This window comes from Astatotilapia calliptera, chromosome 12 (genome assembly GCF_900246225.1).
Source record: "Astatotilapia calliptera chromosome 12, fAstCal1.2, whole genome shotgun sequence".
Classification (NCBI taxonomy): domain Eukaryota; kingdom Metazoa; phylum Chordata; class Actinopteri; order Cichliformes; family Cichlidae; genus Astatotilapia; species Astatotilapia calliptera.
This window is the reverse complement of record NC_039313.1, coordinates 37,275,307-37,300,575: the sequence shown is the minus strand read 5'-3', so window position 1 is coordinate 37,300,575 and position 25,269 is coordinate 37,275,307. Positions and strand designations below refer to the sequence as shown.

Sequence of the window (25,269 nt, the reverse complement as noted above, 5' to 3'; positions counted from 1 at the left end):
CACCTTCAAAATAAAAGTCTTTTTTTAACCCACTCCCTGTCCCGATTTCAAAGTGTTTTTATAAAGTCTGTCCACGGGGACACCACATGTTGATTGGCTGCAGGTCAGCTGTTGTCCAGCTCCACGTCGTCACTGAGCTCTGAGAAGATGTCAGAGAGCTGATAAAGTCTCTCCTTCTCCTCCTCTTCCTGCGCCTCCTGGGGCTCACACTTCTTCAGTCTCTCCTCCAGGACAGGGACGGCTCTGCTCTGTAGGAAGTCGATGATCTCTGAGAGACAGGCGATTACAGATTACTGCAGGCTCACCTGAACACGACACTTAAACCTGAATTACTCTGAACAACTGAACCTGAGAGCTTGCATGCTGCATCCAGGTGCTCAATGAAAACTGGGAAATCTGAGGGGTGTACTAAATGCAAGGACCACACATCCAGGCTTTGTTTGAGCCCCAGTCTGAGTAACGCCCGGGGTGCTCATCGCCTGTCTGTCCGCTCAGTTTGAGCTGCACTACAGCGCAGCTGCTCCTGACCAGGTGAGCAGTTTAGTTACCATTGTGATCGAACAGGTAAGAAGACTTCAGAGGGGTCGGGCTGTCTCAGGTGTGCTCCGGTTGGAGGTTTCTTCGATGCTCGACATGACACGACTTGTTTGTGTGGTTTGGTTTTGGAGAACAGATTCGGCGTGTCCTCGTGTTTGTGTGGTCGGAAACACACTGCACACAAACAGCTGAGGTCACGTGACCCGACACTCGGGTCACATGATCAAAGCTACACTCTGGTTTAATCTGACAGTGCGACACAAACAGGAAGTGGAACACACACCAAGCTCGAGCTGCTCACCTGCGTACGACAAACTCGTCCAGTTTGGAACTCTGGAAACCTTCAACCTGTAAAACATCTTCTGCACACACATCGGCGTCACAGTCCTGAAACACACACACAGGTGTGACACCACAATACTGCCTGTAGTACAGTCTATTGTGTACTTAATACTAGTTTGACCTCACCCGATGAGTCCAGCCACCTCGTCCCAGTCGATGTCCGCTGCGTCGTCCACATGCATGTTATAGAGCCTGAACACACACACACACACACACACACACACACACACACACACACACACACACACACACACACACACACACACAGTGATGTCCATCATGACCGGAGGTTTGTCCTGCATTCTCATTGGCTGCTCAGCGAATGTTCTGATGGGTTCGCGTCACTCACGTGTTGATGAGGTGGATTTTTGCGGCGTACCCCTCGGCACCTCGGTTGAACACTCCCTTTGAGGACAGCTTAGACTTCAGCAGGTAGAACCTGGAAAACACCAACACCTGAGTTATACCCGAGGATCCGCTGCTGGCGTGGAATGTACCGGTCTGGTTCACGTGAGCAGAGGAGCACCGACCACTTGAGACGACACTGGATCCAGGACCGGGTCTCCACCTGCTCGCTGATCCTCTTCCAGGGCAGGTTGTTGCACAGCTGGTTTCGGCTCAGACCTGCAGGGCTCTGCTGGACCAGCATCTCCAGGTGAGCCCTGACAGCCTGCCAAAGGCGCAACTCTTCCTCTGCAGTCCAGGTACCGCGACCCTGAGCTGGGTGTGAGCGCACAGACAGGAGAGCATTTTCACGGCTGAGCAGAGAAATCTGTTCTACAGATCAATAACCGATCAATAACCTGCTCCGTCTCAGGTCACAATGAGCAGCTGGAACAAATCTGCAGAATTCTGACTCGGCGCCACGACAGCAACCAGATCAGCCCAACAAATGAACTTTCAAAATAAGCATGGGGGTCGTTTACTTTAAAAAATTAAAACAAGTCACTAAAGATATCTGACCAAGTCGTCTAAGTACAGTCTGTGATTGACCACAGTGGAGTTCAGAGGTTAGGGGTCACAGGGAAGCTCACCGATGGTGTTGAAGCGTTTCTCCAGCGAGTAGATGCTGCGGTCCATCTTCTCTGAGATTCTCTTCCAGTCGTTGCCGTGGAGCTTCTGCAACTTTGTGAGAGAGCATAGCTCATCCTCAGAAAACCTGAATGAACACACCCAAATTGTGTCAGGTGACCGTCAGGTTAACGAGTCAAACATAAACCCATGAACATGCAACGTGACCTCTGACCTTCCCATGTTATTCCTCTCATCAAAAATCTTCTTGGCTCTGACGTAAACCTGATCACATGTCCGAGGAATCCCCTCAGCTGCAGACAGACAAGAAGATCAAAGGTCATACTGGGATCACTGATTTTAAAATCACAGCAAGACTTAATTATGGAGTTCCACAGGGTTCAGTGCTAGGACCAATTCTGTTTACATTATACATGCTTCCCTTAGGCAGCATCATTAGAAGACATAGCATACATTTACACTGCTATGCAGATGACACCCAGCTCTATCTGTCCATGAAGCCAGATAACACACACCAATTAGTTAAACTGCAGGAATGTCTTAAAGACATAAAGACCTGGATGGCCGCTAACTTTCTGCTTCTTAATTCAGATCAAACTGAGGTTATTGTACTCGGCCCTGAAAAGCTTAGAAATATGGTATCTAAGCAGATTCTTACTCTGGATGGCATTACCTTGGCCTCCAGTAACACTGTGAGGAACCTTGGAGTCATTTTTGACCAGGACATGTCCTTCAACACACATATTAAACAAATATGTAAGACTGCGTTCTTCCATTTGTGCAACATCTCTAAAGTTAGAAATATCCTGTCTCAGAGTGAAGCTGAAAAACTAGTTCATGCATTTATTACTTCCTGGCTGGACGACTGTAATTCATTATTATCAGGAAGTCCTAAAAACTCCCTGAAAAGCCTTCAGCTAATCCAAAATGCTGCAGCAAGAGTCCTGACAGGGACTAGAAAGAGAGAGCAGATTTCTCCTGTTTTGGCTTCCTGTTAAATCCAGAATTCAACATCCTGCTCCTCACATACAAGGTCTTAAATAATCAGGCCCCATCTTATCTTAATGACCTTGTAGTACCATATCACCCTATTAGAGCACTTCGCTCTCGCTCTGCAGGCCTACTTGTTGTTCCTAGAGTATTTAAAAGTAGAATGGGAGGCAGAGCCTTCAGTTTTCAGGCCCCTCTTCTGTGGAACCAGCTTCCAGTTTGGATTCAGGAGACAGACACTATCTCTACTTTCAAGATTAGGCTTCAAACTTTCCTTTTTGCTAAAGCATATAGTTAGGGCTGGACCAGGTGACCCTGAATCCTCCCTTAGTTATTGTTAAGAGATATATTCTAAAACACTTCTTCAGCTGAGAATCAGAGAGGAGAAACACACAGTTTTCTTGCTAGGAAGGGCAGTCACCAGAGTGCACGCACAAGAGTGAGGATCAGAGACTCGCAGCTCTGAGACTGCCCTGGTCTTTATTTATACTTTAGTGGACGTTTGTTCCTTACATTGGAATGTGGAGGTGTGTATGTATGTTTGTGTGTCAGAGTGTGACCCCACAAACGACTTCCCTTAACCTGCTGGTCTGGAAAATCTGGAAACAGTTCATCTATATGTAAAAAAGGGCACTTAGACTAAGACTGACATAGCTACGTTAATCCTACCGTAAAACAATAAGAGAAGGTACGACCTCTCCCATGCTCCCAGGATGTGGATGTGAATGCCAGAGCACTCTGGAATGCACGCAAAGCTTTTGCAGACTATTAAGGATCGCACATCCTATCACTACCATATGTAAACTTATATTATTAAAAGATTATACTGACTACTAAATACAATTTTCTATTGACAGTTATGCTGCAATAGACGTAGGCTGCTGGGGGATTCCCATGATGCACTGGGTGATTCCTTTCCAGTCACCTTTCTCACTCACTATGTGTTAATAGACCTCTCTGCATTGAATCATATCTGTTATTAACCTCTAGTTGTGTTCAAATTCATGGGCTGCATCCTCCTGAGGACCCGGCCTTCGCGGTCTACGTGGGCCGGGTCCTCAGAAGGTCGGGCAGGCTGGAAGTAAACGGCTGTGAAATGGGACGGTCCAGCCTTCAGATTAGCGTCACCGCTGTCTCGTGGAGTTTAATAAACTCGGCCGTCTGCTCCTTGCTGTCTAAAATATAACAGGACACTGGAGGAAACTCCAGTGTATTTGTGTGTGTGTGTGTGTGTATATATATATATATAACACCCAGCACGCCCCTGCGGGCGGTTTATCCTTCAAGCTCGGGTCCTCTACCAGAGGCCTGGGAGCTTGAGGGTCCTGCGCAGTATCTTAGCTGTTCCCAGGACTGCGCTCTTCTGGACAGAGATTTCCGATGTTGTTCCCGGGATCTGCTGGAGCCACTCGCCTAGCTTGGGAGTCACCGCACCTAGTGCTCCGATTACCACGGGGACCACCGTTACCTTCACCCTCCACATCCTCTCGAGCTCTTCTCTGAGCCCTTGGTATTTCTCCAGCTTCTCGTGTTCCTTCTTCCTGATATTGCTGTCATTGGGAACCGCTACATCGATCACTACGGCCGTCTTCTTCTGTTTGTCTACCACCACTATGTCCGGTTGGTTAGCCACCACCATTTTGTCCGTCTGTATCTGGAAGTCCCACAGGATCTTAGCTCGGTCATTCTCCACCACCCTTGGGGGCATCTCACATTTTGACCTCGGGACTTCCAGGTTATACTCGGCACAGATGTTCCTGTACACTATGCCGGCCACTTGGTTATGGCGTTCCATGTATGCCTTGCCTGCTAGCATCTTGCACCCTGCTGTTATGTGCTGGATTGTCTCTGGGGCATCTTTACACAGCCTGCACCTGGGGTCTTGCCTGGTGTGATAGACCCCAGCCTCTATGGATCTTGTACTCAGAGCTTGTTCTTGTGCTGCCATGATTAGTGCCTCTGTGCTGTCTTTCAGTCCAGCTTTGTCCAGCCACTGGTAGGATTTCTGGATATCAGCCACCTCCTCTATCTGCCGGTGGTACATACCGTGCAGGGGCCTGTCCTTCCATGATGGTTCCTCGTCTCCCTCCTCTTTCTTGGGTTTCTGCTGCCTGAGGTATTCACTGAGCACTCGGTCAGTTGGGGCAATATATATATATATATTTTAGGGGTGCAACGATATTCGTATCGATATTGAACCGTTCGATACAGTGCTTTCGGTTCGGTACGCATATGTATCGAACAATACAACATTTGTAATTTATTTTATCAACTTTCCTTCTGACGATGCTGTCTGTGTTGAGCGCTCAGTGAATCTGCGTTCGACTACTCCGCCTAGGCTGCACTGTCCAGCGCAGATCCACTGAGCACTCAACACAGACAGCATAGTCAGGAGGAAGAGCGCAGGGCAAGCTAGCAGACAGAAGTTAAGCTCTCCTTACAACATGAATCTCCCCCACCCTCATTCAGATCTGGCGTTTGGAATTATTTTGGTTTTCATGTGACGTATGACCCTGAAGGTAAGCGAGTCATGAACTAAAGTAAAACAGTATGTTGGATGTGCCACGCAATGCTCAATTACATTGGTGTGAACTAGTGTGCTAGCGCAGTTAGCTCGTTAACGTGTTGGCCGTCTAGCCCCATGCACGGGGCGATCGGCGGTAGCTCGTTAACGGAGATTTGCCGTGTTGTGGTGTTAAGGTCATTTCAACGAGATTAACCTGAAAGCACTAGTGGGAACACAACGAATATGACTGCACATTTACGCCGACATCATCCTAGTGCAAAGACAAAAACAACAAGCATGCTACTAACTTTAGCCGAGTCATATAGACAGCTGTTAGCACATGATTCTCCTTATGGGGACCTGATATGTTTAATGTGCTGCTGAGAATATAGCCCAGAAGAAGCGGATAGTATAGCTTTTATTTTGGAAAGAGACATTTCTCTGTAATAAACTCTCTTTTCCAAAGATGAGTGATTCCTCAATCAGATACAGGGCTTGCAATATCGCTAGCCCGACGTCCCGGAGCTAGCGATTTTTTCAGTCGGGCTACCAAAATCTATCTCTGCCCTGCCCGTCGGGCTATTGTAGGAAAAATATATGTCAATGCTTTTGCATTCTTTCAGAAATGTAGCTGGGTAATTATGTCATTGGCATCGGTGAGCCACTGTCAATATGTGACATATTGAAATCGCGTTTGAATTTGCGCTTGTTTTTTTGCTTTCACTTTGCAATCGCGCGAACTGTGTATAGAGAGCGACAGCACTGATCTGTGAGTGATGATAATTTGTGCACCAATTCCTCTGACATCGTCTTATTAATCGTTAGCTTACTATGCAAACATGACAAGTGAAATCTCCCGCAGCAAACTTAAACACGTGAGAGGTTGATCGCGCAGAGAATCACTGAGCTTATGTGAGTCCGTGTGTAAAAGCAGCAGGATTTATATTTGACTACGATGACCTGGATTAGAGCTGGGCGATATGAGATTTTTTCATATCACGATATGTTTTTTTCATTTCAGGCGATAACGATATCTATCACGATATCAGCCAAATAACTATATTTGTAAGATTTAAATGTGCCGTTGCTCACAAGTAAAATGTGAAATAATCAGCAGCTTGTTTTTATTTAAATATTTATTTCCCATAATAAGTTCAACAGGGTAGATGTACTTAAGGAACACGAGACTTTTTCAGATAAATAAAGGCAAATATTGCAAACTACACAAAAGGCAGCCGCTAAAGCGTTTAAGTTTCAAAATAGAACAAACGAAACAGACTAAACTGTCAATTCCACTTAGAAACAAAATATTACTTCTAAAAATAAATCTTAGTTTGTTTTACAGAAGAACAGACAAAACTGACTAACTTTTGTCAACATCAAATAAACTGAGAACTAAAAGGAAATTCTCAATCTCTCCTTGTTGTATAGCTGAGCTTTTCAAACAGTTGTAACAGTTACTTTAGTCTGACAAAAGCCGAATGACGAATTAGCGCTTCCAGTCAGAGACTGAGGCTACGTCCACACGTACACGGGTATTTTTGAAAACGGAGATTTTCCGTTTTCGTTTTAAAAAATAATCCCGTCCACACATAAAGGCAGAAATGAAGGAAAACGCTGCTATGAACATGCCAAAGCAGCAGGTGGCGCTAGATTCCTAACTGTGCAGAAATGTTGGCCAATCAGAAGTCTAGAAGCCTCGGTGGGAAAAAGTAAACAAAGCTGGGACATAGAAGCAGAACCGAGTCGTATGTGTGGAGGGACAGTAACTGTGTGTATATGTAAGCATTTAAACACTGCAGAGAGTAGAATTAACAGTATTGTAGAAATTCATTTCACCGAAACAATAACGTGGCGCACAGTGTGACGCATGCACCAGTTTATTGTATTTCCAGACTTGCTTTCGGCACATTTACAGTGCACGCTACTCTGTTTTTTGTCAGACTTGAAATAGCCGAAATACCTTCACACTACGGAACTTCTATGGCTCTTCCGTTCGACAATCTCTCCGGCGTTGGAACCATCATCTGTTTTCTCTTCGGTCACGCTCGGTTGATTTTTCTAGTCGGCACACTCATTTCCTCCATTACCCGCTGGCTGCTTCCCAAACAAACACACGTGTGGCTTGGCACTTGTGCTGTACGTAACAAGTCACGCGACGTGACGCTGCGGCTGTGATTGGTTCGGCTCTGCGCTACTTAATTTGGATTGGCTGACCTTTTTTTTTTTTTTTTTTTAAGAGGACAAGAGCGGCGAAGTCTATCGCGATAGCTTAATTTCTCTATCGAGTAAAAGTTATATCGCGATACATATCGTTATCGTTCTATCGCCCAGCTCTAACCTGGATGACTGAGAACCTTCACAGACAGATATATATTTTAGTTCTGCTGAGCCAAATAAGACAGGTCAGGGTGAAGAAGTGACAGCCAAAGAAAAGCTTACCACAAAACGGAAAAGTTATGACAAATCAGACTATAAGGCAAAAAGAAAGTGCAGCTTTATGGTTTCATGGACAAAAGAATTTCTGTGGCTGCAATATGATGAGCTAAATAACCAGGGCTGCACATAAGTGGTCCGCAGGTGCGCATTCGCTGTCAAAATAAAAAACACGCACAAGGGTTAGGGTTAAATTTAAAAACTGTACTTTTGAGTTAAAATATATATTTATAATTTTAATAAATGACAAATTAAAAAGGCATGAACGTTTTTTTTGTATCGAAAAAATATCGAACCGTGACACCAAAGTATCGAACCGAACCGTGAATTTTGTGTATCGTTGCACCCCTAATATATATATATATATATGAAGTTTATATGAAACGCGCCCTGAGGTGACTGTTGTTGCAATTAGGCACTGTATAAATAAAAGTGAACCCAACGTCGTTCTGCATTGGTTACGTACCGATGTTCTCCAGGAAGTGATGCTGTGCTTTCAGCCTCCTGATCTCCAGCTCCTGCTCTTTGAACCTGTGAGGAAACAGAAGCTGCTCCGCTGAGCTGATTCCCGTCAGAGCCAAGAAGTCGGCCACGTTCTGTTCGATTTGCTGGTTCTCAAGCTGAGAGTACCGTCCCCAGCGCAGAGACACACCTGGAGGAAGACAGGCGTTCACAGGGTTAATGCGCAGTGCTCGTACCTTCCTGCTGGTGGCGTCTGCAGCAGCGTTACCTTTCTTTTTGAAGGCCTTGAAGCGTGCCAAGTCGTACCGCAGCAGCTTGTTGATCTGATCGGCAGATTTCTTCTTCACATGAGGAACAAATTCCTGAAGTTCCTCCAACAACTTATGGTCAAACCTGAAGCACATGACATCATCATCATCATCAGCTGACATCATCATAAAAGCAGAGACAACAAAGATGGACGCCGCATGAGGAGCTTTGCGTCCACGCTGCTTCCTGTCTGAGCGTGCGGAGCCGCAGGTGGTAAGGTGTCACGGCTCCCCAGCTTTGTTCAGTCTCTGATCTTTCTGTGTTGTGTTCACTGACGTCTCGTTAACATGAACTTTATGAACTCACTCTTCAGGATCAGCTGCCGCCTCCGTTCTCCTCTTCTTCTTCTCCTCCTCCCCGTGACCCCCCGCTGCACCTCTCTGCCTCTTTGCAGGATTTACATTCTTCGTTGCCTTCTCTCCATTACATGATGTCACTTCCTGCACACTTTCACTTCCCCTCTCCTCCTTCAACCTGTTCTTGACTGTTTGAACCGACACATGTGCATTTGCTGTTGCTGTGGCTACACTCGCCATGCGCGCCGCCTTCTTCTTTTGTTTAGTCTCGCTGTAAGGCTCCCTTTCCTGTGATGTCACTTCCTCTTTCTTTTTCTTCTTTCCTCCCTCGCTGCTCTTCTCCTCTTTTCTGCTCACCTGTCCATGAGGAGAACAGAACACCTCCTTCTCCTCCTTTCTCTTTTCTGGCTCTTTGTCCTCCTGTTTTTTCTTCCTTTTCTTCTCCCTGCTCACCTTTTCATCCCCAGTAGGAGGTGAGGGAGGAGCCAACAGTTCTTCCTCCTCCTCTTCTCTCCTCTTTTTTCTCTTTTTCTTCTTCTCCTTCCTGCTCAGCTGTTCACCCAGACCAGGAGACGAGGGACCCGGTTCCTCCTCTTTCTTCCTCTCTGCCTCGCTGGTTTCCTCCTGTTTGTCCCCCCTCTGCTCTTTCTCCTCCTTCTCCCCATTCACATGTGCATCTTCAGCAGAAGAAAAAGGAGAACTGAACACCTCCTCTTCCTCCGCTCTTCTCTTATTTTTCTTCTTCTTCTTCTTCTTCTTCTTCCCCTCGCTGGTTTCCTCCTCCTCCCCGTTCACCTGTCCATCTTCAGCAGGCGAGCTGAACACCTTCTCCTCCTCTCGTCTCTTCTTTTTCTTCTCCTTCCTGCTCACCCGTTCCTCTTCAGCGGGAGGACTGAACAGTTCCTCCTCCTCCTTCTCTCCTCTCTCAGGAGTGTCGATGTCGATGGGAGCAGGCGACTCCTCGCCCTCTGCGCGCCTCCTCTTCTTCTTCTCACAGGATGATGGAGGTGTCATGATGGGAGGAGCAACAGGAGGAGGCGATGACTCGATGCTGCAGGTCAGTTTGTGACAGAAGCTGCAGAAGAAGAAGAGGAAGGTCAGGTCAGGTGTGGCCAATCAGGACAAATAAACAGGACACAGGTGTGAGCTGACCGCCTGGCACAGGCGAGGCTTCAGTGGGGGAGGTGTACCCGGCCACTTCACTTTACGCCCGCTGCCAGGGCGCAGGAAGCCGCTGCAGGATTCTCCTGAACAACGGGTATTGCCGCTCAGACAACACATTTTGAAACGGCTCTAACATCACCTGTGTGTCTCGGAGCGCCCCAGCCAACATTCATTATCAAAGTGTCCAAGCTCACATGTGACAGCGACCAGGTGTGCTTCACCTGTGATATGATCTCCTCACCGCAGGAAGAGACGCTCGTCTGTCTGGCTTCAGATCACGTGACTTCATTAGAGAGGGTGTGCGCACGTCGTCAGGCCGTAACAGCGATCAGAAACATTATCAATCAGCAGAAAACCCGATAACGAGTCAGAGCTTCACGTATCACCACCACGGAGCCCCCAAGGACGGCCCCCACCTGTGGCTTCCACCCGGCAAGACTCAATCAGCTCCAACCGACAGTCAGGACACATCTAGACCCCCTTCAGCTGGTTTAAAGTGGCGTCAGACAGGCGGATGTTGTCCGAGCTGGCCAGTCAGAGGAACGTGCTCAGTGAGAGACGGAGACTGCCCATAATGCACCACAGAACGACACAGCGTGCACACTGCAGCAGTTACAGCCTTTGGCACGTCGTCCACACCAAAGTGCAGCTCAGTGTGAGCGGTTCAATCTGTGACGTGTGTCGTCGATTCACACCAGGATTCAGGGTGCTTTTATTCAGCTGTGACATCACGTCCTCTGAGATTAACCACACAGCTCTCTATACTCCTCACTGTACTCCTTCACCTCTGCAACTCCCTCTATTCTTCCTCTGAATGCTTTCCTATACTTCCTCATTTCTCCATCAAGCCTCCTTGTCTCCTGTTCACTGTGCAGAGGAAACAACTTCTCAGCTGGTTCCCTCAGCACCCAACCTGTAGGTAACTCCTCCCACAACCAGGAGCCCCTCAGCATTCCTCCTCTTCCTCCTCGGGCATCTTCCAAAACCATCTGCTCTCCCTAACCTCTTTTCCTCGAGCCCAGTGAGAAAAAGAGAAGAGTGGCCTTCTGTTCAAAGGAGGAGGAGCAGGTAGGGTCAGATGACGTCACAGAGCACAAACACGTGATCTGTCCTGTGCTCACAGCTGTGACACGCGTGTACATGTTTACAACAGTCACACAAACTGCTGCGCTGTGGCTGTCGTGGTTGCGTGTAATCGGCTCACGGGTCAAACTCTGTTACAGCTAAGAAGCCACGGTATCGGCCGGTAGCTAGCGTTCTTCCTAAACTCCGTGTCCGGGGTCGCTCAGGTGTGACGACCCCAGCAGCGCGTGGAACACGATCAGCTGATCAGCTGCCGTCTACCTGAGAGGAGACTACGGCAGCGGGGTCAGGGGTCAACCCGCCTCAGACAAAAGACGAGCTCGAGCTGCATCGCGAATTCGCCGCTGAAACCAACCTGGCGCTCATATGTGACGTCACTAAAGAGCTCTTACTCTGTAAAAACCGAACCGGTCACACTGAGGGTTAGGGGTCAGGGCGAGTTCAATTTAACGCTAACCTTAAAGAAAGAAAACGGAAGTGCTCCTACCTGATCTGGTGTGATCGATCTTTCTCGCGCTCTTACAGCCGTTAAACTTTGATTCTCGCCGACTCGCGCTCTTTGGCGGATGCACGCGGACGGCGGAACTCGCGCTACTTGTTTACGTCCTGTGTTGCAGCCGCGCATGCGCAGTGATGGACATGCTCAGTGGAGGAAGTGAAGCGGTCCCTCTGAGTTTCCGGATTCGTTTGAGGGTTAATTTTTTCTATTGGTGCACGAAGAAGAGCTGATAGGAGCAGGCGCTCCGTAAAATACATGTGTGCTTCCATAAAAATAAAAATATATAAAAACTAAAATCAAACAAAAGCAAAGGGCACATTAGAGTTTACTAACTAAACCAGTGGTTTAGCAGTGTGGGTGTGATCAAGTTCCTTTGAATACATGTGAAACAGAGCTGGAGACTGATTTAGTCAGAGATTAAAAGTGTCAAAAGCGCCAAATGTGAATTTTTCATCTGATGAAATACATCCAGTAATATCCCCTAGGAGTAACACTGACCTCTGTCCATCCACTCCTTGTTATACTGTGATACAGCGAGTAAAATTATGATTACACAGCAGTTTCCAATGTATGAGGTAGAGATGGACCGATCCGATATTCATCCAGGCTGGAATATTGAGTTTGCAGCAGGCTGTGAGTAAGTTTATTTCAGCATGAAACACATTTGTTGTTTCAACTCTTGGAGCTGATCAAAGTCTTAAAATAAGCTGCAGAGAAAAAAACAACAACCAATGCACTTATGTTGTGATGAAGCTGTGCTGGAACAACCAGTTTATTTCAGAGTTACTAAAACAACGCATTTATCTAAACGTCTTTTAAAAAGCTCAAAGGACACAACAGTGTGTTTGTTTTAGTATTATTATTTTTATATTATTAGTCTTTGACGATAGCGTCGGCTGTCTCAGGCTGTCAGCAGCTGCGAGTTTCATGATCACGGTGTCCAGATCTACATCTTGTTAATAATTTTACCTCTTCACTACGTACGACTCTGGATACTGTAGCTCTGGTGAAAACTAAGGCCTAAATAATACTAAATAATCAGGCCCCATCTTATCTTAATGACCTTGTAGTACCATATCACCCTATTAGAGCACTTCGCTCTCGCTCTGCAGGCCTACTTGTTGTTCCTAGAGTATTTAAAAGTAGAATGGGAGGCAGAGCCTTCAGTTTTCAGGCCCCTCTTCTGTGGAACCAGCTTCCAGTTTGGATTCAGGAGACAGACACTATCTCTACTTTCAAGATCAGGCTTCAAACTTTCCTTTTTGCTAAAGCATATAGTTAGGGCTGGACCAGGTGACCCTGAATCCTCCCTTAGTTATGCTGCAATAGGTGTAGGCTGCTGGGGGATTCCCATGATGCATTGAGTTTTTCCTTTCCAGTCACCTTTCTCACTCACTATGTGTTAACAGACCTCTCTGCATTGAATCATATCTGTTATTAACCTCTGTCTCTCTTCCACAGCATGTCTTTATCCCGTCTTCCTTCTCTCACCCCAACCAATCACAGCAGATGGGCCCGCCCCTCCCTGAGCCTGGTTCTGTCGGAGGTTTCTTCCTGTTAAAAGGGAGTTTTTCCTTCCCACTGTTGCCAAAGTGCTGCTCATAGGGGGTCATATGATTGTTGGGTTTTTCTCTGTGTGTATTATTGTACGATCTACTGTGCAATATAAAGCACCTTAAGGGGATTTGGCGCTGTGTAAATACAATTGAATTGAAATCTACGTCGCTGTCACACCACTCCGAACAAATCCAATTATTCTGGATCGGGACATGTGTGGTCCTGATCAAAGGTCGCCTGCAGACAGCAACAGGAGGCGGCTTCGTTTGTCTGCAGTCAGCTGACTGAAATGTGAAATCTCTGGTCAGATTTGAACCATCGTCGCTTTTGGGACTGGGAGGGTGAGAAAGGTGTTACCAGGCAACAAGGAGGAGGACAAATAGGATCAAGCCTGATGAAACTTTATTCAAGCCTCCAACACAGGAAGTGACATTTCTCTTTACGATCAGACTTTTCCAGCTTACAGAGGTCAGAGGTCACAGAGAGGCTTCAGCTCCAGACGGACACCTGTGATTGGTAAACATGTCAGGTGGGAGAGCCTGACATCACGTCTGTGAGCTGCATGTTTGAATAAAGTTTGACAGTGAAATACAAGCTGAGATGTTTGTTAGAGAGATTATTTAAATCAGCACCACGAGGTTAAAGGTCACATTTCTGCAGTTACTACAGAATCAGGTGAGTACAGGTGAAACAGGACACAGATCAGGTCACAGGTTCACAGGTCCAGGGTGACGTTTACATGCAGAGTGTTTATCATGCGGTCAGTGAGTGCATCGTCAGTTGGTCTGCATTCAGTCACCTCGTTAGTTTGGGTTAGGGACCACAGAACAAACAGGAAGTAAACAGCTGTTTCCTGTACGGCATTGTGGTGGGAGGAGCAACAGCTGATGGATATGATGACCTCATTAAGGCTGTGTCCTTTTAAAGCTGAAAGTATGGGTTACTAAACTTCACTACATCTACCAGAATGCTTTGCATCCCCCCCCCAGTCATGTGACTTAATGAGTCGTGTCCTGCGCCCCCAAGGGTTTCAGCAGTCTCTTCAACCTCGACCACTTCTCGTTAACTTGTTAACCATCACTACATTTGCCCCTCACACTGACACGCGTGCTTCACACCTCAGACCCACACCCACCCCTCAGACCAAGGACCTTACACCCACACCTACGCCTCACGCCTCACACCTCACACCCACGCCTCACACCCTACTACACCTTCCCTACCCCAGCAGTCAAACCTCAGCTTGCCCCACCAAACATGCCTCTCTTGGCCACTAACGTGGGTTTCCTGTGGGAAAGCCCACACCGGCATCCCCACTAGCCTTGAAGGGCAAATATGCTGCGGGCGCTGTGTGAGATAAATATGGGTTTGCCCCACCCACATAGCCCCACTTACCCATCCACACAGAAGTGCTTGCAGCCCTAAGTTTGATTAAAACAAACTTCCAAACATCAAATCAAACCTCAGAGTCCATCCAAGCATTTTTTTCTTCTTCCGTACAGAAACCAACCTGTGATTCCTGATCATGTGACATGTGTTACAGGTGTGTTAGTAAAAATTAAGATTATTTCTGACAGCAGTTTGTCCTACATGCAGACGAAAACCCTCATGGCCCCAAGTCCAGGATCACTGCGGTCCTGGTTTCAGTCTGAGGAGCCAGAGCCACACTCAACAACAAATGCTACTCCTTAAAGGGAACTAGAATTCAGTCGCTCCACCCGATCAGACTTGGGGCTTCATCAGTGATGATGATGATGGAGGGAGGAGCTAGCAGATTGTGCGTCCGGGTCCTCCTCACTGTTCCTCAGCAGCAGTGGAGCTCGCTGCTCATTCATCCTCCTGGACTGGACTCTCTGGACCAAAGAGAAGAAGTTCTCCTGACCGTCAGGAACCGGAGTGAGCACGTCATCCAGGTCTGGGAGGGAACACCTCTGGTCCTCCATCCTGTCAGACTGCAGACAGAGAGACAGGTGAGGGCTGTTCTACACTATCCTGTTCCTGATGACGAGATCAGTGTTGATCCAGGACCATCCCTGAGCAGCCGCACTGTTGTGACATATTGACAGAAAGTACTTGTTTGCACCTTACAGAGAGCCATCTTGTCATGGGGTCTGGAGGTCAGTAAGTGGGAGTGGACCCAAATGCAGACACAGACAGAAGCTCACGTGGGTCATAACCCGTCTGGTAGCTAATGTAACACAACAAACATGGATAAAATCTTTTTATCCCCATAGCATCATCATCTGTTCTGATGAGCTTCTCTTTCATCCTTCAGGTAAAGTGTAGATTTGACTGAAAATGCTAAAATCAAGTCCTGCCCACGTCACCTTTACTGATTAATGTTAAAACAATGTGTACAGATAGTAAGGTACAAACGAATTTTTCTTGTTGTTCATTCGTACACATGCAGGAGCTGCACTATCATATTGCTCATAGATCAGAGTGAACTGGAGTGAAAATGGTCGGATACTTCAAACAGGGCCATTCTGACCACTGACAGGTGAAGTGAATACAGTCATACCACCTGTTAGTGGGTGGTATATATCAGGGAGCAGGTGTACATTTTGTCCTCAGACGTGATGTTAAAAGCAAGAAAAATGCACAAGAGGATTTGAATGTGTCTGACAGTTTGGGTCAGAGTGTCTCCAAAGCTGCAGCCCTTTGGTTGGTCTGCAGGGCTCAGTAACCTATCAAAGAACCAACCAGGTTCACTGACGGCTGGACCGGGTGGCCCATTCTGATAGAAAGGTGTCAGCATACACATCATGTGGATGCCCAGATGCATGTGTACTGCTTACCTGGGGAACACCTGGAAGCACAAGGCCAGATTGGAAGAAGATGAGCCGAGGAGGCGGCACGATGTTTTGGGTGATGTTCAGCTGGGAAAAGTTGTGTCCTGCATCCACGTGGATGTTACTGTGACAGGCCTACCTAAGCACTGTTACAGGCCGTGTCCACCCTTTCAGAGAAATGGTGCTCCCTGATGGTTGTGGCCCTTCAACAAGATAAGCCACGCTGCTAAACAGGTTCAGAAATGTTTTAGAGCACATGAAGTTTGAGGGCGGACTTGGCCTTCAATCAGGGATCTGTGTGATCTCCCAGACTAAGCAAATCCAGTCTAGGAGGCCTCAGCTCGCAGCTTACAGGACTCAAAGGATCTGTTGCTAACATGTTGCTGCTAACCCTAAACCAAAAGTAACCAAAGGCTTTATTATTTACCTTTTCTCTTTGCTTTAGTCAAGAACAATACTAACTTAGGGAGGTCTCTGTTTTCAAAATTAGAGGTAAGAAAGCATTTCTAATATTTCTGTCTGACATCACAAGAATCTGATTGGTCAGGAGCATTGATACTCCCGGTGTTGTAAAAACCACACCAACCAACCACACCAGTGTGTCCAATCTTTAGCTAACAGTTAACCCAGTAAAGATACAGACCTGGTAGTGTATGAGCATGTAGTAAAAGTCCAGGCTGGGCACAGGGGGTTGATCTGGACTGCAGGCCCCACAAAGAGCAGCTGGTCCCGGATCGGGCAGCAGGCTGACGCTGGCTCTCTGGTCGTCCAGCCTCTGACACTGAGACTCCAGGATCAGGTCCAACAGGGCCTCTGGCTCCCCCTGCTGGCTGCTCCTACGCTGCACCAACAACACAGGTGTTACAAGTGGTTAACAGGAGTCTGAGTTAAAGATTTGAGTTCCAACACACTTAATGTGACAGCATCTGAACACCACGATGTCACCATCTGTCCTCTCCGCTCTTTCCAAAATCACCAAAACTCTTTACTGCATGTTGAGTTTTCACTTTGATCTGCAGTTTCACACCAATGTTTGTCAAATACTACAGACCAGAAGAGTCTGCACCACACTGAGAACAGAGTCTGAGGCAGCTTATGTCAGCCTATTGCTTCTGACTGTCTGTAGATGTCTTTGATTGGAGTTCATCCAGGTGCAGAGCTTCACCTCAGACAGGTGATGATTCTTTATAAGCTACAGCTAAAAGGCTGTTTGATCCATTCATCGGGGTCTCCCCTGAATCTGTGACCTCTCTTTAATTATTCAGGCTGTTATTAAAAATCACATGAGGTAACTCTGACCACACATGTGGTCCATCCAGATTTTTAGGTTCTAACTCGTCTCATCAGACCTCTGTCTGATCAAAGCTACCCAAAGACTGATCAACACCTCCCTTCAGATTTGGCTCCACCTGGGAGCTCCTGTCTCTCCTGGACTTGTGGGACCAGCTCAGGTGTGTCTTTCACTGCAGGTGAGAGTTACCTTACTTCTGGGGGTCGTGATTCTCATTCTGGAGCTGAGTGCAGAGCTAAGGCTCTGTCCCCGAGGTCTGGCGGTGCCGCCTTCAGGACTGGGACCGGCTGGACTCACAAGGCCTCGGAGAGTCCTGAGGGTCCTCAGGGGTGAGGTGGAGGTCAGCGTCCTGCTGCTGACTTTACTGGGATTGTGGGATTCTGGTCCTGGATCCAGACTACCATTTTGATCAGGGGTCGTGGGACTTTTTGACACCGCCCCCCCAATCCTGCCGTTGTGGTGAACATTTGAAGAGAGCGAGGGGGAAGGCACGCCTGGGTGTTGGCTGTCCGTCATGATGGAGGTGTGGGAGGTGCTGAGGGAGGAGTTCTCCTCAGGCTGTCGCGGTGAACCTGGACACAGAGGAAGTGACAGATAGTACTCTGTAGTATTCTGTATACTGCATTTCATTTTTTCAGACTTAAAGGCTAAAACGTCCGTTTGAGCCCCACGAGGTCAGAGTTGGCCTGCAGCCTTTTTTACTGTGTGAATTAATCCTTACCTCCATCTCCACCTACCCCTCCACCCCTCGCATCAAACAGTGTGAAACATATACCATCACCCTCATGTTTTCGGACACTAACAGTTAACAACCCAAACACCTGGAAGGCAGCACAGGTTCTCTAATGACATGAAGGTGATGCTCAGACGTTTCCATCCGCTCATTATCAGCACCACCGTCAGGGTGATTTGGGGCTTTTAATCACTCCTTTGAAATGTTTGTTTTTACCAGGGTGGAGTGATTGTACAGAAATACTAATTTTTTAAAAATTGTACTTTCTCTGCAATCCACACAGAGTGAAGAACACACCCCACTAACATTTGGTTCAACGTCCCTCAGCAAGCTTCAGCCTGACCCGATGCTTTGGATGTTTGACCACTCCTCTTGGCAGAAGCGAATCGATGCTTCAGCAATGTTGAGGTCCGGGCTCTGCGGAGGCTGATCCACCGTATGTTTCTATTCAGGATGCTTTCACTGCACTGGCAGTGTGTTTGAAGATCTCCATCACCTTTGGCTGACATGCATCTGGAACCACGATGGAGACTCCGCCATGTTTCACACAAGGCTGCAGACTCTCACTGTTGCACCTCTTCTGACCTCCTCGTACATGCTGACCATGACGTGGACAGTTCCTCTGATCTTCAGTCCACTTCCGGTGTGATTTTTATACCCCAGCTTTCAGCAATAGTATGTCTTGGTTTAAAACAGGCCCCCTTCATGAGATCAGAATCAGAATAGTTTAAGCAAATGTAGATTTGTATATATGAAGGTTTGTGTGTGTGTGTGTTGTTTGCAGCAGTGTTTAAACTCTGATTTATCTTTAAAATGTTGCGTGCAAATGAGAATGAAGCTGAGCAGTTGGGTTGTGTGCGCTCCACATGAAGCAGAAACAGTAAAGTTAGCCGAGTGCGCCCTCGGAGACGATTTCAGGTTAAAGTGAAGCTACAGAAGTAGGTCAACAACAACAGGAGCAGAGCTGCCAGTGTCTAATCGCATTTACAACACAAAGACAGCCACACACACGAATGCATTAATGAGCAGTGTCACTGCGTTCATCTGCCCCAGGCTGCAGCTCCACCCAGAGGCTGTCGGGGGAACTGCGGCAGCCCACAATAAAGCGGCAGAGAAAATCAGAGAAGTCAGAGGTGGTTCAATCTGGACTCTGAAAACGTCACGAAGGGGCCACACACACACACACACACTCCCCGAAGAACAAAAGCTCCTGTTCCCTCACCTCTACATTACAGACTTCCTCCAACTTCCAGCTTCCTGTCTTCGACCCCGTCAGTCGTCACGCCGCTCTGCTGCTGGGTTCTTCGTCTTACTCCTCCATCGAGTGAGGTCTCTCTACCAGCCAGTCCACACAAACTTTAAAGCAAGCACAAAAGGACATACACATACTCACACAATGAAAGGAGAAGAACCCCGCCCCCTCGCCCTTACATCATGTTTCTATGGAAACCAAAGAGAGTCGTCCAAATCCCCCGCCTCACACACATACACACACATTCCTGCATTGTTAAACTCCATTCAGCTGAACTCAGAGGACGCTCTTCATCAGTGGGCCTCACACACACACACACACACACACACACACACACACACACACACACACACACACACACACACACACACAATCTAACACTGTTGGCATAGACTTTTGCACAGTTGAACCAACAGTTTCAGGATAAAGCTTCTGTACCTGTGCCCAGACTCAAACATCATTAAAAATGCACGAGTATAATTGTAAAAAGAACCCAAAGACAGTGCTGTCATCATGTGACTGACACATCTTTAGCCAATCAGTGTGCAGCATTCTTCAGTCAGTCATCATGTCCTGTTAAAAACAAAAGTCTGTGATTCCTCAGCTCAGGAGATCAGAATCCTGATCCAAGGCTGCTGGGGATTCCCATGATGCACTGGGTGTTTCTTCTTCACTCACTATGTGTTTATGCACCTCTCTGCACTGAATCATTATCTGGCTCTCTTCCACAGTCTGTCTTTGTCCCGTCTTCCTCCCCTGAACCCCACCAGGCAGCAGCTGCGAGCTGAGGCAGCAGACAGCAGAAAGTTTTTCCTTCCCACTGTCACCTGCTTGCTCATGTGTGGGTTCGCTCCAGGTACTTGGGCTTCCTCTCAAATGGAAGTAGTGGGGTTGGGTTAATGAACGGTGTGAGTGCGAATGGTTGTCGGTCTCTGTGTGTTAGCCTGTCCAGACCCGACCTGTCCAGGATGTCCCCCAGCTCCTCCCGGGCCCCCCTCTCGTCCGATGGTAGCTGGGACAGACTCCAGCGAGCGTTTCTGAGAGCTCGAAGCAAAGCTATTAAATCTGTGGATCCTGCAGCTTATAGGAAGGAAGAACCCGTCACAGGGGATCAGAGAAGTGAAGAGACTGAAACTGAACACTCACTTCATGTGTAGCAAGGATCCACAGTGTCTGTGGCAGGGCTTTCAACACATCGCTGACTACAAGCCCCCTCCCCCGATGATGAGCCGGGACAACAGCTCTCTACCAGATGAGCTGAACAACTTCTTTCTACGGTTTGAGGTTACAACACCACCCAGGCACAAACAGTTCCACTGCCACCGGGCGGGGCTCTCCAGCTGTCAACAGCTGGAGAGAAAGGCTTGAGCTGAGCTTTTAACACAATCATCCCATAGCAGAGTGTGGAAAAGCTGATGGTTCTAGGCGTGGACACTGCAACCTGCAACTGGCTTCCTGAAAAGCAGACAGTGAAGGTGGGCAACTGCACATCAAAAACACCTCAGTGAGCTCCTGTGAAGATCAAAAGAGGATACCAGTACAAAATCCATCCATCCATTCAACTGAGTTTACTTCACTTCAATTCAAAACTTCCCAGGAAAAAAACCTGTGGCAGAGGATCAGGAAGGGGTGGCCATTTCCAGTCTCACTTTTATCTGAGACTGGAAATTAGAAGCAGGAAATTAGCAGCCCCAACCTGTCCATGGTATCGCTGTCACCCTATGGCAGCTGGGATAAGCCCCAGTCCCACAGAAACCCTGAACTGGATAAGAGGAAGAGAAGGGATGGATGGAAGTTAGCAGCCATCCAGGTCTTTATGTCTTTAAGACATTCCTGCAGTTTAACTCATTGGTGTGTGTTATCTGGCTTCATGGACAGATAGAGCTGGGTGTCATCTGCATAGCAGTGAAAATGTATGCTATGTCTTCTAATGATGCTGCCTAAGGGAAGCATGTATAATGTAAACAGAATTGGTCCTAGCATTGAACCCTGTGGAACTCCATAATTAACCTCAGTGTGTGAAGAGGACTCTCCATTTACATGCACAAACTGGAGTCTATTAGATAGATATGATACAAACCACTGCAGTGCAGTACCTGTAATACCTACAGCATGTTCTAACCGCTCTAATAAAAATCCATGTGTCGCGTCTTTGAGGATTTGTTCCCGTCTCTAAAGGAACAGATTTTCAGATACTGTTTATCTGTTAGAAATTTTGTTTTTCTTTTATGTAGAAAACGATTGCTCAAGAGCACTTCAAAAAATACAGGAAGTCTGGCAAAATATAAAGAAATGAGTTTAAGGTTAAGCCTTTTGCCCAGTACTTAGTACACAGTATCAGCAGTATAACTGACTCCTGTTAGAAGGCGATACAATCACTGATCTCAAAGTTCAGAAAGGGTTAAAAGTGAGGATCCACCCCCACATGTCCTGCTCCCCGAGTCTCAGCTCGTCTCTTCCCGTAGCCGGGCTAAGAACACGGACCCACATCGCTGCACGTGTTCACCTTTCCTTAAAGCTGGAAACCATCAACTATCATCTGATGAAGATTTAACTGTTATCATTTAGAAGGTTGAAGGAGTCCACTCTCATCTCCACAAACTTTTCATTTGCAATTCACGACTTTTCCATTGTTTTGATTTTGGTGGGTATGAAAATTTGAGAACTTCAGGATGTTTCATAAAATGTGTGAAACATCAGGAAAAATCAGCTTTAGAGGTTTTTTCTCTACTGAACTAAAATGAGGATGCGTGTATGTCTGAGAGGCGTCCACATAAGGAGACAGTGAGAGGTGTGTAATTCTCTGTTTTGCCATCAGGTGTCACTGTGATGTCACTGTCCTCAGTCTGTCATTGCTCAGCAGGTCGCTACCATGGTAACCGACGCAGCCACCTGATGCTGCTGTTTTGTCCACAGCATCGTCCCTGCTGCAACGACAGACAAGAGCAAGCTTAAGGTGAGAACAAGAAAAGAAGATGAGTGGAGGAGAGGTGAAGGTCCTGTCTGAGCATCACCTCAGCAGGCTGCTGGAGGTGAGACACTTTCATATTCATCTTACTAATCCAGGTAGCCAAGATGGCGCCGGTGCGTGTGGCTTGCCGTCTATCACTGCCAGTGTTATGTTTGTTTGTTTTGATTTTATTGACTATTGTAATAAATGCCAACTCTCTCTTGGTGTATGATCGCCTAACCCTACTGGATCTCCGACCTTCTGTCAAAGGCTGGGCAAAGTGGAACCAAGCTGAACATAAAACTTTGCCCCCGCTAATATCGGAGATCCCGGCTCACCTGTGCCGTGTTCCAGATCCACCACTCCGGCAAAAGTGCCGTCGCCGGGGTCGAAGGGCTGGCTTCCTGGTGAAGCTGAAAGCTTCTTTAAGGTATTCTCTTAAGCCCTTGTCCAGAAAACAAGGAGTGGTGCCAAACTTCTGTTTCTCTCGGCGATCGTTGGAACCTGTCTGTGCCTGGCTGGTACCTGTCATCAGCCTAGATGGGATGTCCCGAAAACCCTGCTCTCCTCGCCCCCGCCGACGTGGTGTGAATCTGCGGAACCTGCGGCCTCTGTGTCGGGCTTCTAAGACGGCTAGCGACGGGGATCCGCTGCTTACCGCCAGGATTGGCCTGGTAAATGCTAGGTCCCTAGCGAACAAAACGTTTATCCTGAAGGATTTTTTCACATCCCGAGGACTGGATTTTCTTTGTGTGTGCGAGACGTGGCTGAGCGCCGGTGAGTGCAGCATCTTCTCGGATCTTCTACCCGGCGATTGCTGCTATTTTAATTCCCCACGTATGTTGGGCCGAGGAGGAGGAATAGCTACGATCTTTAAAAGTCATTTTAAATGTAAGCAGCTATCAACCCCGTCATTCACCAGCTTTGAACTGTCTGTGTTTGAGCTGGGCTGCTCTCACACAGTGTTGTGTGCGGTGGTTTACCGGCCTCCAAAATACAATAAGGACTTTGTGAGTGACTTTGCTGACTTCTTGGCTGAATTCATGCCAAAATATGATCGTGTTCTTATTGCTGGGGATTTTAATATTCACGTGTGTTGTCCTGACATGCCCATGGCGAAGGGCTTTTTAAACCTTATTGATTCGTTTAATCTGGTGCAATGTGTGACAGGTCCCACACATGAACGTGGACACACGCTTGATCTTGTTTTATCTCATGGTTTTTCTGTTTTTAACATAGAGATTTGTGATGCTGTGTTTTCTGACCACAGTCCTGTGATGTTTGAAGTTCCTCTTGCCTGTGCCTGAGTTAAAACTCGCGCTGCTGCCCAGCGCTGTCGTGTTTTTAACTCCTCCACTGCTGAACACTTTTCAACAGTCTTTGACCAGATCTGTAAGATCCCGGATTTTTTATGCAGCCAGACTGAGGAACTGAGCTCATGGTTTTATTCTACCTGTCGGACTGCTTTGGACACTGTGGCTCCATTAAAATCCAGACTGCCTAAAACTAAATCTGAGCCCTGGCTGAACGACTTGACCCGAGCTGTCAGACGCGACTGCCGTCGAGCTGAGCGCAAGTGGAAAAAGGACAAACTACAAGTGTCATTCCAGATGCTGAAGGACTGTTGGCGTCGATATCAAAGAACTGTAAAAGATGCCAAAAGAAAACACTTATCTGACATTATTTTGTCAAACTGCCACAACCCACGTGTTTTATTTAAAACTATTAACTCTGTTCTTAATGCACCATATACTGACTGTATTGAGCCCTCATCAGAAGCCTGTGAAAATTTTTTACACTTTTTTATCGAGAAGGTCTCCTCCACAAGGGCTCAAATCTCTCCTCATGCTCACGACCTCTCAGTCTCTGTTTCCTGCTCTGCTGTCTTTGACAGGTTTGAGCCTGTGACTCTATCCTTTTTAAAGGAGACTGTTGGTCATCTTAAGCCTGCAGGGTCTCCAAATGATGCTGTCCCTCCTCGACTTTTAAAAGAGGTGTTACCTACAGTTGGTCCTTTGGTGCTTGAGCTGGTAAACCATAGTCTGATGTCAGGTGTTGTCCCTAAAGATTTTAAACATGCAGTAGTCAAACCCCTCATTAAAAAACCTGCTCTTGATCCTATGGTTCTTGCAAATTACAGGCCTATCTCCAAACTACCTTTTCTTTCCAAAATTCTTGAAAAGGTAGTTTACAACAAAATAATGGCCTTCCTGGAAAAGCAAAATGTTTTAGAGGTTTTCCAATCTGGTTTTAAACCCTTTCATAGCACTGAATCAGCCCTTTTAAAAGTTTTTAATGACATATTTTTAGCGACTGATGCTGGGGACTGTGTTGTTCTTGTGCTTTTAGATTTGACAGCTGCGTTTGATACCGTGGATCATGCCATTTTATTCTCTCGTTTGGAGCACTGGGTGGGCATTAGGGGCACAGCACTGGAGTGGTTCAGGTCCTACTTGACGGGGCGAACTTTTTGTGTCAGCCTTGGTGACTATGCGTCGTCCTCCGCTCCCCTCTTGTGTGGTGTCCCACAGGGCTCAGTTCTAGCCCCCTCCTCTTCTCTTTATATCTGCTTCCTCTTGGTTCTGTACTGAGAAAGCACGGCATTGCTTTCCACTTTTATGCTGATGACTGTCAGATCTATGTCCCTCTAAAGAAAAAAGGCAGATACCTTACACAGCCATTACTTCAGTGTCTCGATGACATTAAGGCTTGGATGTCTGTTAACTTTTTAAAATTCAATGATAAAAAGACAGAGGTGATGGTTTTTGGTAGCCCCACTGAGACCCCCAATGTGTATGTAGATTCCCTGGCACAGTATGTTAAGCCAACTGTCACAAACCCGGGGGTCAAAGTGGACTGTGATCTAAAGTTTGATAATCAAATTAAGGCCGTGGTAAAATCTAGCTTCTTTCACCTCAGGCAGCTGGCAAAAATAAAGCCAATTCTTTCACGGCAGCACTTTGAGACAGTGATCCACGCCTTTGTTAGCACTCGGCTGGATTACTGTAATGCACTTTATATAGGGGTCAGTGCATTAT

At 47.1% G+C, this 25,269-nt stretch overlaps 2 protein-coding genes across 5 annotated transcripts; both read right to left on the bottom strand.

The window, feature by feature from the left end:
- Positions 1–10: 10 nt before the first annotated feature.
- On the bottom strand, positions 11–11,833 carry LOC113033747 (transcription termination factor 1). Of its 3 annotated transcripts, none has more exons than XM_026187821.1 (11): positions 11,645–11,833; positions 8,921–9,985; positions 8,574–8,698; positions 8,310–8,495; positions 2,126–2,204; positions 1,914–2,038; positions 1,410–1,599; positions 1,229–1,318; positions 1,006–1,071; positions 839–924; positions 11–268 (listed from the first exon to the last, which is right to left on the bottom strand). In XM_026187821.1, exons 2-11 carry the CDS (start codon positions 9,922–9,924, stop codon positions 105–107), a joined length of 2,115 nt encoding a protein of 704 aa, XP_026043606.1. In that variant the 5' UTR covers positions 9,925–9,985; positions 11,645–11,833; the 3' UTR covers positions 11–104. The 3 variants fall into 3 exon arrangements, with proteins under 3 accessions (XP_026043606.1, XP_026043605.1, XP_026043607.1); XM_026187820.1 differs by lacking the exon at positions 11,645–11,833 and adding an exon at positions 10,296–11,601; XM_026187822.1 differs by lacking the exon at positions 11,645–11,833 and adding an exon at positions 10,316–10,363.
- Positions 11,834–13,598: 1,765 nt separating this feature from the next.
- Positions 13,599–19,432, bottom strand: LOC113034293 (G-protein-signaling modulator 1-like). Of its 2 annotated transcripts, none has more exons than XM_026188728.1 (4): positions 19,252–19,430; positions 17,486–17,868; positions 16,649–16,846; positions 13,599–15,165 (listed from the first exon to the last, which is right to left on the bottom strand). In XM_026188728.1, the coding sequence occupies exons 2-4, from the start codon at positions 17,810–17,812 to the stop codon at positions 14,953–14,955; spliced, it is 738 nt and encodes a 245-aa protein (XP_026044513.1). In that variant the 5' UTR covers positions 17,813–17,868; positions 19,252–19,430; the 3' UTR covers positions 13,599–14,952. The 2 variants fall into 2 exon arrangements, with proteins under 2 accessions (XP_026044513.1, XP_026044514.1); XM_026188729.1 differs by lacking the exon at positions 13,599–15,165 and adding an exon at positions 15,176–16,208 and having other exon boundaries at positions 19,252–19,432.
- Between the last annotated feature and the right edge of the window lie 5,837 nt (positions 19,433–25,269).

Bases quoted from the DNA above. Each gene is read 5' to 3' on its own strand.
- LOC113033747 (XM_026187820.1), bottom strand. From the start codon at position 10,363: ATGAAGTCACGTGATCTGAAGCCAGACAGACGAGCGTCTCTTCCTGCG. The intron at 8,699-8,920 runs GTGAGTTCATAA...CATGTGCTTCAG, and splicing joins GCGGCAGCTGATCCTGAAGA to GTTTGACCATAAGTTGTTGG. The intron at 1,072-1,228 runs GTGAGTGACGCG...GTGTGTGTTCAG, and splicing joins AAAATCCACCTCATCAACAC to GCTCTATAACATGCATGTGG.
- LOC113034293 (XM_026188728.1), bottom strand. From the start codon at position 17,812: ATGACGGACAGCCAACACCCAGGCGTGCCTTCCCCCTCGCTCTCTTCA. The intron at 16,847-17,485 runs GTAACTCTCACC...TTGTTGGTGCAG, and splicing joins TCACGACCCCCAGAAGTAAG to CGTAGGAGCAGCCAGCAGGG. The intron at 15,166-16,648 runs GTCTGTATCTTT...CTCTGTCTGCAG, and splicing joins ACATGCTCATACACTACCAG to TCTGACAGGATGGAGGACCA.